The 18,403-nt window shown below is 40.8% G+C and overlaps 2 protein-coding genes across 5 annotated transcripts in view; one reads left to right on the top strand and one right to left on the bottom strand.

Annotated features, from left to right (window-relative positions):
- The window catches only part of ASCC1 (activating signal cointegrator 1 complex subunit 1), a 106,313-nt gene extending 102,466 nt beyond the window's left edge, over positions 1–3,847 (bottom strand). For 2 of the 3 annotated variants that reach the window (XM_025850173.2, XM_073878855.1), the window contains exons 1-3: positions 3,715–3,847; positions 1,507–1,651; positions 82–181 (exon numbers count right to left, since the gene is read on the bottom strand). In XM_025850173.2, coding sequence (XP_025705958.1) covers positions 82–181; positions 1,507–1,618 — 212 coding nt within the window. In that variant the 5' untranslated portion in view covers positions 1,619–1,651; positions 3,715–3,847. Of the gene's footprint in view, positions 1–81; positions 182–1,506; positions 1,652–3,276; positions 3,409–3,714 lie in introns of those variants that run through there. The other variant, XM_025850175.2, reaches the window with a different exon arrangement.
- On the top strand, positions 3,496–16,911 carry ANAPC16 (anaphase promoting complex subunit 16). 2 transcript variants are annotated; one of them, XM_025850179.2, is made up of 4 exons: positions 3,498–3,647; positions 8,129–8,297; positions 14,859–14,933; positions 16,082–16,911. In XM_025850179.2, the coding sequence occupies exons 2-4, from the start codon at positions 8,156–8,158 to the stop codon at positions 16,195–16,197; spliced, it is 333 nt and encodes a 110-aa protein (XP_025705964.1). In that variant the 5' UTR covers positions 3,498–3,647; positions 8,129–8,155; the 3' UTR covers positions 16,198–16,911. The 2 variants fall into 2 exon arrangements, with proteins under 2 accessions (XP_025705965.1, XP_025705964.1); XM_025850180.2 differs by lacking the exon at positions 14,859–14,933 and having other exon boundaries at positions 3,496–3,647.
- Positions 16,912–18,403: the final 1,492 nt, after the last annotated feature.

Raw genomic sequence — 18,403 nt, 5'->3', positions numbered from 1 at the left:
AAGTATGGAAAAGAGTCAGCTTCCTGCTGAGTTTCCTGGAAGTGTGTCCCATGAAGCTGGGCAGTGGGGAGCCTCACTCACTTGTAGAGCAAACTGGGGGCCTTCACGGTACACCGGAAACCTTGTTGGGTCGGCACCACCTCGTAGGCATCACAGGGCTCCTCTGCACACTCCACAAAGCCTGCAGAGAAACCATAACACCTCCTCACATCTGCTGCTCTGTGGACAACAGTCTTCTCCACATCGGCCAATCACGCTCAAGGTTTAAAAAAATACACACACACTCAAAACAGCCCAACACTTTATATTGCAGAATACTGCTCTGACAGTCCTTCCAACCTGCTCTTAGAAGAAAATTAAAAAACACATAACTAGGGGCGCCTGGGTGGCTCAGTCGTTAGGTGTCTGCCTTCAGCTCAGGTCATGATCCCGGAGTCCTGGGTTTGAGCCCCGCATCGGGCTCCCTGCTCAGCGGGAAGCCTGCTTCTCCCTCTCCTACTCCCCCTGCTTGTGTTCCCTCTCTCGCTGTGTCTCTCTCTCTGTCAAATAAATGAATAAAACCTTAAAAAAAAAAAACAACCTTGGAAAGATAGTATATACATACCACTATTTAACTGTTTTCTCCCAAAACGCTAAGACACAATAAAAATTTTTTTCTATTTTTTTATAAGGATGTAATTCACATAACATCCTCTTACAGTGTGCAAGTATGCAGTTTTTAGTATTAAGACACAAAATTACTTCAATGAATGAGACAGGAATGGTAGCAGGAGAACTTACTCCATTCCACCAGGCAAAGAGACAGGAGGGTCAAGTAAAGAAGGTCAAGTCCCCAAGGATGAAGGGAAACAATGGGGAAAAACAGAAGGAAGACAAACCCCAAGGCTTAGGGCGTGATGGAAGAACTTATAAACCAAAAGGAAAAGGAAGCAGAGAACCTGAAAGGACTTATTTATGCATTAAGCCCAAGCCCAAGTTAATCGGCTTGAAAATATTCATAATCCATCCCCACTGTTTAGCTTACTTCTTAAAATTATCCCTATGTAATAATAAAGTTATGTTAGTTGTATATTTGGAACTGCCTATATGAGTGCAAAGAAAAGACAAATAACATTAACAGTATTAACAGTTAATATCTTGGGGCACTGGACAAAATACATATTTCATTTATTTCAACAATTTATATATATTATTTCACAACTTTACAGATAAATGAACTTAATTTTGTCACAGAATATTCATGGTTAACATTGTTTACTAAAATTACCCCGTGTTACATTTAAGCCTCCGCACAAAGATGAAACATGATTTAGGAAGTGCAAATGAGAATGCCTCGTCAAAATGAAAATCACCAGTCCCCTTAGACATCAACACAAATGGAGCTAGAGGCCAAACATCTCAAATTTCAGTGCTCACACAGAAACACTATGAAACAAAACAAAGCAATGCTTCTATAATGCGAGAGAACATTGTACTGGTATCTGACCAAAGAGCAACTAGGATTACCTTGATAGAAGTCTTCATCATCTTCTTCATGTTGATAAGTCTGTTCTTGGATGGGATTTTTTCTGTAAATCCGTCCACCAATTCTTACAAGCTGTGGGCGCAGAACTTCCATGATACTTTCTCCAAACAATATTCTAGTGAAATCCTGAAAAATAAATGATCACCTTACCTTGTTTTAATCAGAAATGAAAACCGTATCTCTATTTTATGCATCATTATGTAATCGGGACATCAGTTCACAGCACATCCTAAACAAAAGCAGCACTGTTTCCATTGGATTTCCCTATCTGCAAGCTGTTTTAAGTCAACTGCTGTATCTTCCACGACAGCACTCTACTCCTGGCTCACTCTAGACAATAATTTGTTTTTGTTTCCAAAGGTTTTATTTTATTTTTTTTAAGATTTTATTTATGTATTTGATAGAGACACAGCAAGAGAGGGAACACAAGCAGGGGGAGTGGGAGAGGGAGAAGCAGGCTTCCCGCGGAGCAGAAGGCCCCACAGAGGGCTCGATCCCAGAACCCTGGGATCAGGACCTGAGCCGAAGGCAGACGCCCAACGACAGCCACCCAGGCACCCCACAAAAGTTTTATTTTTAAGTAATCTCTACAAGCAACATCAAGTTCAAACTCACCACCCCAAGATTAAGAGTTGCCTGCACCACTGACTGAGCCAGCCAGGTGCCCCTAGACAGTAATTTGTAAACTATTTCAGCACTCTAAGAAAAGGTGATTAAAAGAAACTCAGCCCTCTCTATACAGCCTGTCCATGACTTGAAAGCATAGATGTCTCTTTATTATTTTAACCTCAAAGTTAAACCTTCTGTGTTTAACTAACCATTTGCTAAGGGTATCACCCTTTTAATCCAGCATGATAATTCAGAGGATTAGGAATGTTTAGCACACTTATCCTTGGGGGCGGGGGGGAATAACCCCTAAGTACTTTTAGAGGTGCTAGAAATATATACCTCAAAATTAGATCCAGTTGCCCATCAAAACAGTTAAAATATGACATAACCAAATGGTTCTTCAAACCAACACACTGCTGAGAGGAGGAATCCATTTCTATAGGCCACTACTCAAAAAATGTACATCATGGGATGCCTGGGTGGCTCAAGTCATGATCCCAGACTCCTGGGATGGAGTCTGGCATCTGGCTCCTTGCTCAGCGGAGAGCCTGCTTCTCCCTCTGCTGCTGCTCCCCCTGCTTGTGCTCGCTCTCTCTCAAATAAATAAATAAAATCTAAAAAAAAAAAAAAATGTACATCATTCACTGAAAAGCCAACCTTCTAGTCACCACTTAATGAATCGAGAATTAAGGACACAAAGGTTCCTTATGGGCTAGCTGTGGTTAAGTTCAACCAATCTTCCTACTACATAGGTAACACAGTCTTGGAAGCCCAAAATTAGAGTTCCTCCCAAAAACCTGACCAATCTTTATTAAATACACTAAGGCCCAATCCAACCCTCAGCAAGTAAGTCACTTTAATTTGCAATTTGCTTACAGAACCAAGAGGAGATTTTGCATTGTGAGAAATAACAACACAGAAAGTAACAGACTTGAATGCCGGGCATAATTAGCAACAATTTAATGACATTACACTCTAGTGGCCTATTCCCCCAGGACCTCACAAAAGAAAAAAGGCCCTTCACAAAATCAGATTTTAATGTTTAGGTCGGACCCTCAGACAGCGAACTTCACCTGCCGAATTCCCCATACGACACCCAGCTATGAAGCTGTCCGAAAAAAGGGGGAATAACCAATTTAAACCTGCTTCGTGGTAGTCTGGGGAGAGAGCAGAGCAGAAAGCCTGCAATGCCGTGGGGAAGGTGAAGCCCTGAATCATAAAAGCAAGCAAAAAAGCGAGCACACCAAGTCGAGTTAAGAAAGAGGAACTCTGGGGCGGAAAGCAAACCGCGGTAAGGCCGGGTCAGCGCATGACCCGGAAGTCCTCTGTCGGAGCGCGTCCTCCATCCTTCTCCGCCCTGGCCACGCCCACCAGCGCGGGGGAGCCCGCACGCCGCCGGCGCAGGTTCCCTCCGCGCGGGCATGCGCACGCCGCCGTCCTCGTCGTTGTAAACGCGGCCGTTCCGGCTGGCCCTGGGGGCGGGGCCGTAGGGGAAAGTGCCAAATCCACTGAGGTAAGTGGCCGAGGGCTCAGGGACTCCCGGGAGCTTAGTGGAAGGGAGTTGATCCCTGGAAACCTACCTGCAGGGACTAGTAAAATGGAGAAGATAAGAGGAGAAACTGGAGCCTGCTGCAGAGGGAGTGTAAGGAAATTTCCTCAGGCCGCGCCGAAGAGGGTGCGCATGCGGGTCGAGGGCTGGAGCCTGCGCAGTACGGTGGCGCCAGGCGTCGCCCCCTTGGGTCCAAGCGGGGAAAGGGGAGGAAGTGTACCTTGGAGTTAGTTTGGAAACCTCTGGCGTTCTTCCCCTCTCCTTTCCAGCCCCTTTCTAGCCACCCCACCTGGTTTTAGCTGCCGCTTCCGTTTGGGTGGTAGTCCAGCTGTTTAACTGCAACGATTTGTTGATGATAGAATTAAATGATTGCTTGTAATTGCCATTACACCAGGGTACTTCCTTCAGTGTCTTTTTCATAAGGAGACTTCTAAAGGGAGGATTCTTTTTAAGAAAATAGGCATATATCCGGTAAGAAGTAGTGTTTATGAATACAAGGTCATCCCTGTCGTACATGAAGGAAATGTTTTTCATCCTGTCACTGTGGAGACAGCCATGCTGTGTCCCCCAAAGTAGCATTGCTTTCCTGTGGGGATCTCAACTGCCAATAGACTCGGCTTCCCTTAGAGGCCCAAACCCCAGACTACTTCACCATGAATATGTATTCATTAAGCAGCCTAGTGTGTGAGAGAGTTGTGTTAATACTGTAAATCTGCAGAATGAGGAAGGAAAAAAAACAATAATGGACCAATCCTCATGACACCCCGCTTCTCTGTCCCACGCATATAACCTTTGCTGAGCCACTAGCCCTGTGTTCTATCATTTGTTCCGCATTCATTCAGAAAACGTTCTAATCCAGGTTCTGTGCTAGGCCCCAAGGGTAGAAAGACAACTTGTTCCCCCTTTCCTAGATCAAAGAATTCTTCCTAAACTCGTGAACCTGAAAATGAATGTGACAAGTGCATTAATGGAGGGCATCTTCCCTCTTCCTGAGCAGATCCTTTTCCCTCTAGGAGCTTGCTGATTCTGTCAAATGGAGAGAATTAAAACTTTTCCCATGAGTGTGTTGGGACATACTATTGATGAAAAACTGGGATCTGCGTAGGGGAAAAAAAAGATTGAGGAGTAAATATCCATTACTAATTTTGGATAGCTGATATTGTTTACTATGCCTGTAACTATTCTAAATGCTTTAGTTATATTAACCTTTGTGATACCTTTATGAGGTAGATACTATTATTATCCCCATTTTAGAGATGAGGCAACAGAGGAACAGAGAGGTTAAGTAATTTGTCCAGAGTCATACAGCAAGCTAAATAGCAAGACCAGGACATCAACCCAGACCAATAAACTTCAGAATCTGAACTTTAACCACTATGCTGCTTTACCTCTCACATGGCACATGATATGCCCATAAAACCATTGCTTGAAGAATGTCACAAGCATGTATGCTAACGTTTCTATAGCTCAGTTTTGTTTGGTCATCTATAACATGAGGGATTGGATTAGATGACCTTTAAGGAATTTTGTAGCAAACATTTATTTAAATCAACAACTATTTAGTATAGGTCAAGCATTATGTTTGGTTCTCATGATCAGAGTGCCTGCCTTCATAAAGCGGTGTTTATTGTTAGTTTCACTTTACCTCCTGTTACCATCTGCTGATAGCATGCAAAATTCAACCTAAATCTTTAAAGCTAGAAATTACTGAAGTGTATTATTCTACCTCAGCAGTAAACTGCTTATTTATGTAAAAGTAGCTTTGTGCTAATTATGCACACTCCAGTTTCCAACCCTGGCTGTTTTGTGTATTAAATGATAGTAGTTCTGAGTTTGAAAGAAAATGGGATGAAAGGGAATTCCTTTGATTATACCCAGTTTAGAAGTCACACTGTATCTAGCCTTTGAAGCTGTCCTCACTCTGGCAGTCCCTAGGGAGCTCCGCTGAGCAACTGATTTCAAAATATAAAAGTATGCCTTGCATTTGCAACTGAATAGAGCATTTATCAAGGTGTAGGAAAAAGATTAGAGTTTAAAGTCTTAGGTGAGATATATAAACAGTTCACAGTATGTTCTGCTCTGAACTAATGGGAAATAAGACTGAGTACCTGTCCAAAAGATGGCTAAATCATCTGTATACTTTGAATCCCAACAAGAATCCACTTAGAAATTTAGACCAGGTCCATTACTGCTTAAGTTCTGTTTAAAAGAGCATTTAGGAACCTGTCAAGGTATATTTTAAGCTAGTGTTGCCCAGAGGATTGGCTATAAATCTGCCTTGAAAAGTTGTCTCTATGAATATGAATACAATTTGGAAGTTATAGAGCTCAGAAAAAAAGAAAAGGTGATCTAATAGCAAGATTGACAGTGTCCTTAATCAATTTCTATTTTTAAATAGGCTGAAATTCTAATTATAGCAGTTGCCTTACTGTTCCCATATCCCACTTCAGTTTTAATCATATTACTTATGGACATATAATGAAATCGGAAACTAAACTCCACTTCCCCGACAGGCTTAAATCATCATCACAAAATTAAGGAAACAGAACAGCCGGCATTTCAGAAATACACAGTATATCATTTTTCTTGCTAGGAAACTGGATTATGTATATGTAGGATTTGTATCTGCATTGCATTCCCTCATTTTTTCTATTTTTTCAAAAATAAGTTCCAACTTTTGTAACAAATGTCTTTATTTTGCAACTAGCAAAAGGAGAAAAAAAATCAGCTAAAATTCTCGGTGGCCATTAAAGAGGGAAATTCATTTTTTAAATCCTTTTAAAGTCATTTTTTTCTTTTTCTTTTTTTTTTTTTTTAAAGATTTTATTTATTTGACAGAGAGAGCACAAGCAGAGGGAGAGAGAGGGAGAAACAGGCTCCCTGCTGAGCAAGGAGCCCGATGTGGGACTCGATCCCAGGACCCTGGGATCATGACGTGGGCCGAAGGCAGCCACTTAACTGACTGAGCCACCCAGGCGTCCCTCTTTTTTTTTTTTTAATTGAGCTAAAATTCACATAACATAAAATTAACTATTAGCCATCTTAAAGCATACAATTCGATATAAAGTCATCTTTTAGTCTGAATATTAGAGCTGTACTATCCAGTACAGTAACCACTGGTCATATGTAGCTATTTCAATTTCAGTTAATATTAAATAAAATTTAAAATATAGTTCTTCAAGGGCACCTGGCCGGTTCAGTTGGTGGAGCATGCGACTCCTGATCTCGGGGTTGTGAGTTCAAGCCCCATATAGATGTAGAATTAAAAAATTCTATTTAATTAAAACACAGTTCTTCAGTCATACTAATAGCCACATGAGCTTAATGGCTACCATATTGGACAGCACAGAAATAGAATGTTAGAACATCTCCATCATGGCAGAAAGTTCTGTTAGCACAGTGCTAGACCATTCTTTTTATTTTTTTTTATTTTTTTTAAGATATTTATTTATTTATTTGTCAGAGAGAGGGAGAGAGAGCACAAGCAGGGGGAGCAGTAGAGGGAGAGGGAGAAGCAGGCTCCCCACTGAGCAAGAAGCCCGATGTGGGACTCAATCCCAGGACCCTGGGATCATGACCCGAGCCGAAGGCAGATGCTTAACGACTGAGCCAGCCAGGCGCCCCTAGACCATTCTTTTTGGAAAACATAAACGTCTTAGAATGTTATGTAAGTGTGTAATATAAGCTTCAGTGGCCAAGGTAGTATTTTTGTTTTGAACTTCTGTAAGGAATCGTGTATTCAGTACAGATCTTCTCATTTGCATTTGGGCTTTTTGATTTTTTGATATGACATAGGATTAAACACAGCTGCTATATTCGTAATAAACCATGAATTCGAAGATCATTTCATGAGCCATTTTCTTCTGGTTTGGAGGTGCCACCAAGTGATCAATTTGGGTATTACAGTTGGATGAAAAAGTTTTTAAAACATTTTTAATGAAAGGACAAATATGTATTTCCTAACTAAATTCCCTTTCCTTGGGAACAGAACACAGTGTTATTCTGGAATTTTATTTGGAAAATTTTATAAGTGAATTTTTTGGTGTGGCTTTGTCAGGATATAGCCAAGACAAACTGTCCTATGAGGCATGTTGTTTTATCCTCATATAATTTATTTCCTCAGTCAAATTGCTGCCTTGGCACTGCCGTATCACCCCTTCATAACCCATAAATCACCCACAGCCGATCCCAAGCGATATAAACAGTTTGCTAATGATAGGAAGTAGTGTTTTAAGTAGAAAAACATAATAAACATATTTTCACTTAAAATCCTGAGAAACATTTTTGTCTGAGGCATCAGTAAAAGATTGTGGGAACAGAGAGGGTAGAAAAAGGGGGACCTAATTCTTTACTAAACTGTATGCTGGTTTTTATGGCAGCTAGAATGAAATGTTGTCAATCTCACTTCCATAAACTTGCCAATTGCTGTTTTTTTTTCTCTGTAGTGAAGTGAGAATTCTGCTAGAGAGGAAATGGCTGCCTCTTCATCATCCTCCTCAGCTGGTGGGGTCAGTGGAAGTTCTGTCACTGGATCTGGTTTCAGTGTCTCAGACCTTGCCCCACCACGGAAAGCCCTTTTCACCTACCCCAAAGGAGCTGGAGAGATGTTAGAAGGTGATCTCATGCTGCTTTTTGCTGAATAATTGGATTCTGACCTGCAATGAATATTAATTGTAAAGAAGCTATCAAGTGGATTAGAGATGAGTTTGCCCTGATTTCAGCTCCACATTTCATCTCTTGTCCCCATTTCAAATATTATGTTCAAAACACAAATTTTTCTCCAGAATCAAAATTTTGGAGCTGAAAAAGGCTTTGGAAATCAAGGAAGTCATCTAGACTTACTTAGACCCAGAAAAGTTAAAGTGATTTGACCATGTTAAAGACAAAGTCAGCACTAGAACCAGGAATTCTCTTGACTTCCTGCTCCAGTTTGCTTTATCCTGGCACCAGTCTGCCTCCCTATGATGCGTAGGTTTGATGTATTTTTTCTAATGTAACTAATCTACTGATAGATTAACCTCATCAAATAGGTTCTAAGAGGAAATAAAAACTATTATACCACTCTTGTATGTGAAGATGGCTCCCCTGGCCCACTACAGGACAGTGCTGTGTGGTTTTTCTAGCACTGGAGCTGGATTTGCATCAGATCATCCACCATCTTACTCAGCATACATTTGCAAACTGGCTGGCCAAGATCAGAGCACAGGCTGTAAGCATGACACTACATTGATACCCGAAATTCATTGGATACATGTCACTATAGGAGCTAGACCAATAAACTCTTAATAGGGAGCATGAAAGTCATCTGAGAAGCTTATTTAAAATGCACATTTCTGACCCATCTTAGAGTTGCTGAAGTGGTCTAGGGTGCAGCACAGAATGTTTTGACTAACATTCAGGGGATGCTCGTGAAAGATTGGTCCATAATCGTTAAACTGTCATGCTTTGAAAAAAGTCAGCAAAGAACCTATTAAGGATTCAAAATCTACCTGATTTTAGCACTTTTGTGCTTAGTTGTATATTGATCTTCTTTGCTTTAACTTGCACATTTTGGTAAGTATATTTAATCTGGAAATCTCTGAAAAAAAGTACAAATTATAGTTAGGTGTCAGCTTTTTGGGGTGAACTTTATTCATTTATATCAGGTGAAAAGAGTTTTGGGTTAAGCCGGGACAAACAGAAGAATCGCTCGTGACAGGGACACATGGGAAGACTGGGACCACAAGCCTCTCTAGAATTGGTTCAAATCACAATTGGTGAAGTAGATAATCAGGTAGTGCAGTTAGTGGTACATCTGAGATGTACATACTTCTGTCTTTGCCTCTTCATTTTCTTCAGTTGTGTTAGCTGAATACTTGAGTTAGTACCACTGACTCGACGTAGTGAACAATTGGGGCCTTGTTTACCATATATGGCACTAAAAATACGACTTCAGTTATATGCAGCAGAGACCTGATATTAAGGAAGTTACCCGCAAAAATCAAAAGTTGGAGGTACTTAGATTGCTTAATGAGTCTTAGCAGCAGAAGAGGAATCAATGTTTAACAATGGACTCTAAGATTGAAGTCATTTAAATTCTAGCTACAGGAGCAATTTAATACAGGAGGTACCTCCTTAGTCTCAAAACTATAAGCATTCTGTATCAGTATACACCAGATTACTTGGAAACATTAAAGAAGAAAGGCTACTGAGATTAATCTGAATGTTGATATTGTAACAAGTTTTACTTCTGTCCATTTTTATTCCATCCCAGTATGCTTCATGGAGGAATGTGTTAGCTTTCTGTTGTAGGATGAGTTTATATTAGGTTTAAATTCAAAATGCGCAGAGTTTTAGGTTTAAGGTTTTAGCTATATTTTAAAGCTACTTACACTTAAGGACAGACTATGAAAAATTAGAGATGGTAATCCCTGAACTATCCTAGTCAAACCAAGAATGTTAAATAAGGATGTTAGATTTGGAAGCATCTTCTACCATGTTTATAGGTGATGCTATTATACAGTTAATCTAATGCACATGTACCTGACCATTTTTCTTATAGTAGTTTAATCAAATATGAAAACAGTAGGAAAAGTTGCCTTTTCAGAGTAAGGAAGAAAAGCAATCAGGAGCCAAGGTTGGATACTGTTTATAATCTTAACAGGTTCAACTTGATCTTGCATCCTCGTAAGTCTAAGGATAAGAAACCCAAATAATGTACTTACCGTTATGATTTAACTTCCTCATGCATCCAGTCTCTAACAGACACCTCACATAAGCAATGTATACACAGTCCCCAGCTCTCCGGTGGTTTGACTTGGGATTTTTTGACTTTACCATGGTGCAAAAGCCATATGTATTTAGTAGAAAGCATACTTCGAGTTTTGAATTTTTATCTTTTCCTGAGCTAGCGATATTTGGTACAGTACTCTCTCGGGATGCTGGGCAGGGGCAGGGAGCCACAGTTCTCAGCCACCCAATCACCAAAGTAAACAACTGATAACACAACCTTTCTGTACCCATACAACCATTCCTGGTTTTCACTTTCAGTACAGTATTCAATAATTTACATAAGATATTTGATACTTTATTATAAGATAGGCTTTGTGTTAGGTGATTTTTCCCAACTGTAGGCTAATGTAAGTGTTCCAAGCACATTTAAGGTAGGCTGGGCTAAGTTATGATCTTCAGGAGATTAGGTGTATTAAATGCATTTTCGACTTGGCATTTTTAGCTTAGGATGGGTTTATCAGGATATAAGCCCATCATAAACCGAAGATCTGTACAGCAGTTTTCAGCATTCTTCCTGCCCTTAGCTAAGATTGTCCTTACCCAGTTTAGTGAGCAAATTAGAGACTGCCTTCCAGACCAGAAGTAGCTGAATTTTAGTGATATCATAGGCTACTAAAGTATAAATTATCTGGTATTGTCTAATTTCCTGCTGTGAAGTAATATTCTCTTAAATGAATTTGATTGCATCCTATTTATTGGAGTTGGCATGATGTTAGATTTGGGCAATTTACTGAACTTTTCACTACTTAATAACCTTTGCTTGTCCCTTAAGAGGAAAGCTGCTTGGTGTGTTACAAAGGGTTTGATTACAATTTCGAAATAGAAGATAGATTGCCCCAGGCTGACTCCTCTCTAGAGAAATTCCAGGCTTTAGACTGGTGCAAATACCACATCTAATAGGATGTGACTAAGAAGCAGTGGACTCTGTGGTTAATACAGAGCTGCACATCAGCAAAAGTGTGTTCCATAGGCATACAGAGTGGTAAAGTGATATGCAGGTACCTTTATGAAAGATTAGCTTACATCTCTTTGCTTTGAAGTTCATTGCCAAGGGAAATATGCAAATGTTATAACTTAAGCATTTTATCCTAATATAACACCTGTGATTAAATGTAAATGGGTGGTAAGACTTATATAGGAGCTTCCAGATACATCTTGGCCTGATCCTTACAGCCCATAATCCCTACTGCCTTGTGTGAGATCCTAAAGTTCGGGATCAAACTACCTGAGAGGTGGGCTCTAATGCTTTATGCTTTATTCTTTCTAAAATAAAACTTTAGTTATAATTTCACTCTTTAAGCAAGGGTATGAATAGGATAATGAACACTGGCATATTTACATAAGAAACTGGACAGTCTTGGGCGCCTGGGTGGCTCAGTTGGTTAAGCGACTGCCTTCGGCTCAGGTCATGATCCTGGAGTCCCGGGATCGAGTCCCACATCGGGCTCCCTGCTCGGCAGGGAGTCTGCTTCTCCCTCTGACCCTCCCCCCTCTCATGCTCTCTATCTCTCATTCTCTCTCTCTCAAATAAATAAATAAATAAATCTTTAAAAAAAAAAAGAAAGAAACTGGACAGTCAGTATAATATTGAGTTAATTGAAAATAAAAATTTTTTGCTCAGTTTAGATGATCTGCTCACAAATGACTTCCATTCAGGCCAGAGGAATAGGGGAGGGAGGAGGAGATAGGATCATATACCATATAGTACAATATACAGAAAAGAGGTTGAATTTAAAGAATATAACAACACTCTTCCTAAGGTGTATAGCACTTTGTGAAATAACATTTTGAAATAATACATAACATACGATGTATACATTAATACACAATATATATGAAAATAATTACATTTTCATTTCTTTTTTACATCAATTTTGAATATAATATTGGACAGAAACAGGACGCCTGGGTGGCTCAGTTGGTTAAGTGTCTGCCTTTGGCTCGGGTCATGATCCCAGGGTCCTGGGATCGAGTCCCATGTTGGGCTCCTTGCTCAGCAGGGAGCCTGCTTCTCCCTCTGCCTGTCACTACCCCTGCTTGTGTTCACTCTCTCTCTGTTTTTCTCTATCTCTCTCTCTAAAATAAAAAAATAGTGTTTCCAAAAAAAATATTGGGCAGAAGCTCTCTTAGTTGTATATTCAAGCCATTTGGATACAACATCTATGGTTTTATTGTTCACCATGTCAGTCTTTTTTTTTTTTTTTTAAGATTTTATTTATTTAGGGGCACCTGTGGCTCAGTCGTTGGGCGTCTGCCTTCGGCTCGGATCATGATCCCAGGGTCCTGGGATCAAGCCCCACGTCGGGCTCCCTGCTCTGTGGGAGGCCTGCTTCTCCCTCTCCCACTCCCCCTGCTTGTGTTCCCTCTCTCGCTGTGTCTCTCTCTGTCAAATAAAATTTAAAAAAAAAAGATTTTATTTATATGTCAGAGAGCACAAGCAGGGAGATTGGCAGGCAGAGGGAGAAGCAGGCTCCCCTGCTGAGCAAGGAGCCCAATGCGGGACTCTATTCCAGGACCCTGGGATCGTGACCTGAGCCAAAGGCAGATGCTTAACCGACTGAGCCATCTAGGTACCCCTCTTTTTTTTAAGATTTTTTATTTTTAAGTAATCTGTACACCCAAGGTAGAGCTTGAACTCACAACCCCAAGATCAAGAGTTGCATGCTGCGTGCTCCACCAATTGAGCCAGCCATGCACACCAGTCTTTTTTGTTTTTTTCTTTTAAGTAGGCTCCATGCCCAGCATGGAGCCCAACGCAGGGCTTGAACTCAAAACACTGAGATCAAGAGTCGAACACTTAACCAACTGAGCTCCCCAGGCACACCACCATTCTTTTTTTTTTTTTTTTAAGTAAGCTTTAGGCCCAATATCAATTTGAACTCAGGACCCCAAGATCAAGAGTCACATGCTCTACCAACTGATCCAGCCAGGCACCCCTCACCATGTTAATCCTAAAAATAACTCACGTTATTTTACCAGCAAAAATGGATTTATTCAGGAATAGCAAGGAATTGCAACTGGGAACAGGCAAGCAATGGCAAAACCACAGGCAAGTCTAGAGAACAAAGGAGAGGAAAGTGGGGAGTTGGGAGAGACTATATTATAAACAAAAAGCCCATTGGCACAAACTAGGCATTTGTGAAGTGTAACGGCTTTTCATTGGCTGAGTTGTGACAGTTTCTCATTGGCTGGTCTATTGTCTGGCAAGGAGAAAAAACTTTCTTCATCATGCTAGGGTAGCAAAATAATAGACTTCTTCCTGGGAAAGCAAAATTTGCCTCTACCTATTAGAGTCTACAATTGACCAGAAGTGTGAGGGTGTGAGTGCTCCCCCTTCTGGCCTCCTGACTCCATTTCAAATGAGGTTTCCTTTATTTCTACAACCAGGACTTCAGAAACAAGGTCATCCTTGTGTGAAACTCAGCATGAAGCCAGAATGTGTTAGTCCTAGCTCCTTGTCACTTAATAGCTGGCTGACACGCCAACGCATGATTGATGGGTGAGTGCTTGACACCTAGTAGTGCTGGCATAAACTACCATGTAAAAAAAGACAGCTGTGTCCTCTCCCTCCATTTGTTTTAGGATTTTTGCAATAAGACACCTTCCCCAAATGGTGTCTGCTACTCTTCTAAAAGTCACATTTTCCTATATGAGCTCTATGTCTTTTGGGGTATGTTTTGCCATATCAGCCCTTGTCTGACAAGAACATGAACTAGCTTATGTTTCACAATCAACTTCCCAGTGTTATTGTGACTGAATTAGCTATCTTCTTATTGCCAGTTCTTGGCACCAATACAATGCTAGGTTCTGAAATTGCACCATACTCTTATCGCCATGCAAATTGCAGTGTTTTGGTTCAGTTGGAAAATCAAGGTTACAATTTGCGTTTACAGAATAAGATTTCCCAGCAGTGCTTTGCAATGGTCATAGTGATGTAATTTGATATATTAAAAATCAACAACAGCTATTTCCCCCTCAGCTTTACTTTTTAGAGTTTTGATGGGCCTTTGTTTTGTGATACCACGGGGGCCATGTGGCCAGATATGTCTGATGTCAGTGTTCGCCTGACATGCGGAATGAGAGAACATTAAGAAACTGTCAGGTTAGGAGGGGAGAAATGTTGACCAGGACATCACACTGAGGTTTCTTATTTTTGTTTTCTTAAACATTATTTTTAAACTGAGACAAGTAGAGGGACTGTTGTAATTTTCTAGGTATAGAAGAAGTAGTTTTTAAAGCAGACAGAGCACTGTTCGTTCTCAATGAAACAGAAGCCCTCTTCGTAAACACTGAAAACCAGACCCTGAATGTGAAAGCAGGGAAAAGAATAGGCACATTTACATGGTTTATCAGAAGCCATAAAACCCTTAGAGCCCATTAAAACTTTTCCTCTTCTGTTTGTAGATGGCTCTGAGAGATTCCTCTGCGAATCTGTTTTCAGTTATCAAGTGGCATCTACACTTAAACAGGTGAAACATGGTAAGCACATGAGTGTTTTGTACTAACTGTGAGAATAAGTTGGGGGGGGAGGACGATTCAGAAAGATCAGTGTACTTTGTGACAAAAACTCCTGAATCTCAACAAAGCTGTTTAAGTGAACTTTCTAAATTACCTGCAGACAGGGGCACCTGGGTAGCTCAGTCCTTAAGCGTCTGTCTTCGGCTTGGGTCATGATCCTGGGGTTTTGAGATCGAGCCCCACATCGGGCTCGTTGCTCGGCGGGAAGCCTGCTTCTCCCTCTCCCACTCCCCCTGCTTGTGTTCCCTCTCTCACTGTCTCTCTCTGTGTCAAATAAAATCTTTAAAAATTAATTAATTAATTAATTACCTGCAGACAAAAACATCCTATGGTCTTAAGCCAGACAAAATGTCTACATTGAGGCTCAAATCTGAAGTCAAGAAGGTTTAGTTTTCTAGAGGAGTCAATGCTCCCTACTCCTCTTGTGTTGCTTTTTCCTCCCCTTTCTGAAACCTTTTGTTGTTGTCCTCTACTGGTTACCATCATCATCTTCATTCTTCAAGTATTTATGTAATACCTTATGGTCTGTCTGCACTCTAAGATCCTGGTAGCACCTTTTCTGTGGCCTTCATTTATGCATCAGGGCACTATGTACCCCCACAGACCATTTCTCCATTGATGGCATAATGTGGGAGGAAAAGCTGCAATTACCTGGAACTCTAGGATATTAATACACAAATCCCTATGACATGGAGGATAACATACTTTTTTTTTTTAAGATTTAATCTTTTGACTAACATAGAATAAGACCCTAACACTTGAATATTGAAGGAAAAAATCCTTCTAGAAATTTTTTTTAGATGTTTATCTTTTTTTTAAGATTTTTTTTATATATTTATTTTAGAGATCACAAGCAGGGGGACGGGCAGAGGGAGAGGGAAAGAATCTCAAGCAGACTCTGTGCTGAGCACAGAGCTCAATGTGGGGCTCGATCTCATGACCCTGAGATCATGACCTGAGCCAAAACCAAGAGTTGGACACTCAACCCACTGAGCCAGCCAGGCACCCCCTTCTAGAAATTATTTTTAAACCAATGATCACGTTGGTGGTTGGTGACTGTCTCGTGGGAAATATGTTGTATTATATATTGCCTCCTTGACTCTTTACAGATCAGCAAGTTGCTCGGATGGAAAAACTAGCCGGTTTGGTAGAAGAGCTAGAGGCAGATGAGTGGCGGTTTAAACCCATCGAGCAGCTGCTGGGGTTCACACCCTCTTCGGGTTGACCTTGCCAGGATGGTCAGCTCTGGTGCACAGCAAGTGCAGGGCCAGCGAGGGACTTTTCTTGCAGCATACGCAGCCATCCAGAGATTCACAGCTCCATTGCTGAATTGTTAATTCACATCCATACTTGGTTTCTCTGTATCTATCCACAAGCAACAAATACTTAAATGTGTGATCTTGCAGGGAAAATTTTTGTTTATTTGTTTAAAAAAGTATTGAGAATCAGATTAAGACAGTTGGCATCAGAGAACCAGAGGTTTGGGTTTAAGAGATATTTATAAACCTTTACAAGCCAGGTAGGACACATACCAGAATTGGCCCACTGAATGACGTCTCTCCTGTCATTCATGCAGTGCCTGGAGTCCTCACCAGTCAAATCCAAGATCAGGATCGGAAGTTACAAAACACAGTGTTTCTGACCTAAAACAATTCTTCTTGCAGATGAATGTGATTTCAACTCAGGACCTGTCCAAATGAGGAATTTTAAAATGTTTGGGTTTTTTTCTATTTTTGGACATCTAATTCTATAGATTCTAACTTTTTCTAACCTCTTCTAGACATGCCAAATACTGGCAAAAAGAATTACTTTTTGAATGTTGAAGCACTTGTAAAAATAAATCGGTGAGCAAAATCCTTTTAAACACAGAAATCCTGAGTTCATCTTGTTGGTGGGCCCAAGCAATTCTGTAGCAAATAAATCCTTTGAAAAAGCTCCAGATTGGTTCCTTTATCCTTTCAAAGTCTCGGGGATTTGGGATGGGGGAAGAGGTCAAATTACTTTTTATAAAAAGGGAATCTAGGGCGCCTGTGTGGCTCAGATGGTTAAGCGTCTGCCTTCAGCTCAGGTCATGATCCCGGAGTCCTGGGATCAGGTCCCGCATCAGGCTCCCTGCTCCTTGGGAGCCTGCTTCTCCCTCTGCCTCTCTCTCTCTCTGTCTCTCATGAATAAATAAATAAAATCTTAAAAAAAAAAAAGGAATCTAAAAACATTTCTCTTGAGCAAGTGATAGATTTCCTTTATCTCAGGGATATTTGTCTTTACAGAACTCTATGAATTTAGTAGGTTTTCACACCATGATATGAAAAACCTGGAAAGCTAAGGGATGGCCTTTGTTCTCCCTCACAGGACCCCCCGGGGTCCACACTGTACACTTAGGAATATGATTTATTTTAGATTGTATGCTAATTTTGACTTGATAACATTTGCCTTTCTCCTCCTTGATCACTTGCACCTGACCTACTTAGAGTTGCTTAGTTATGAATAAATACAATCCCAGTAGCAATTGGCCCTGATCTCAGGAGTTCAAAATGTTTAACACATAACTACCTGATAAGGAGGTGGTGACCATTGAGTCAGTAACCTGACTCAAAGAATCTGAGTATGGGGATGTTGAAGACCTACTCATGGTCACATAGCCCAGGCAGAAGGAAATCTTGGAACTTGGAGATTTCAGTTGATTGATAATTCAGCCCACTGCTCTCATCTCTAAAGCAATTCAGAGCACAAAATGACCAGCCTGCAAACTCACCTATTTCCATAATAATACGTCTCAACCCAAGCAGGTTCCGTATTTGGAAGCCATTGAGTTTCCTAATGTACTTTTTAGCACCCACCATCTTGATAATTACCAAAGGAAAAATAAAACATACCTAGACCGCAGTAAGCCTATAGTGATACTTATAGTGACAGTTGAGAAGCGATTGCTCACTTGCTGTCATTTGTTTCATTTGCATAACTGCAGCACAGACACTTCATTACCTCATCTTAGCCTTGGGTATTGGGACTTAGAGAATTTTTTTCTCTTTAGGTTGGCCATTTCTTTTTTATGACTTTAGAAACTGAAGAGATCCTAGGGTTGAACAGAAATGCTTTCTGAAGCCCCTTTCACAGTGATCCTTCAGCAGCTGCTTGCGTAAGGCCAGAACACAACCCCCACTATCTTTTGAAGATGCCCCCCGTCCCCTGCACCTTTCTGTTGGCCATCCTGTGTCAGCGTCCACAACTCCTATTACCATGCTTGGAGCTTGAAGACGGTCCTTGCTGCATATCTGTCATCTCCTCTGCACTCACTATGTGCCAGTCACTCACAGGCATTCATAATCTGTTCAATATCGCTGCAAGATATAGGTAAGGCCCCCAATACAGAAGAGGAACTTAAAGCTCAGAGTGAGCGTTAACTTGCCAAGTCTGCATAGCTAAGTAAATGG

The sequence above is a fragment of the Callorhinus ursinus genome, unplaced genomic scaffold (genome assembly GCF_003265705.2).
Source record: "Callorhinus ursinus isolate GAN/ISIS: 27379988/994484 unplaced genomic scaffold, GSC_fseal_2.0 scaffold31, whole genome shotgun sequence".
In the NCBI taxonomy this organism is placed as follows: Eukaryota; Metazoa; Chordata; class Mammalia; order Carnivora; family Otariidae; genus Callorhinus; species Callorhinus ursinus.
Note: the sequence above shows the minus strand (reverse complement) of the source record. Positions and strands in the feature narration are given on the sequence as shown.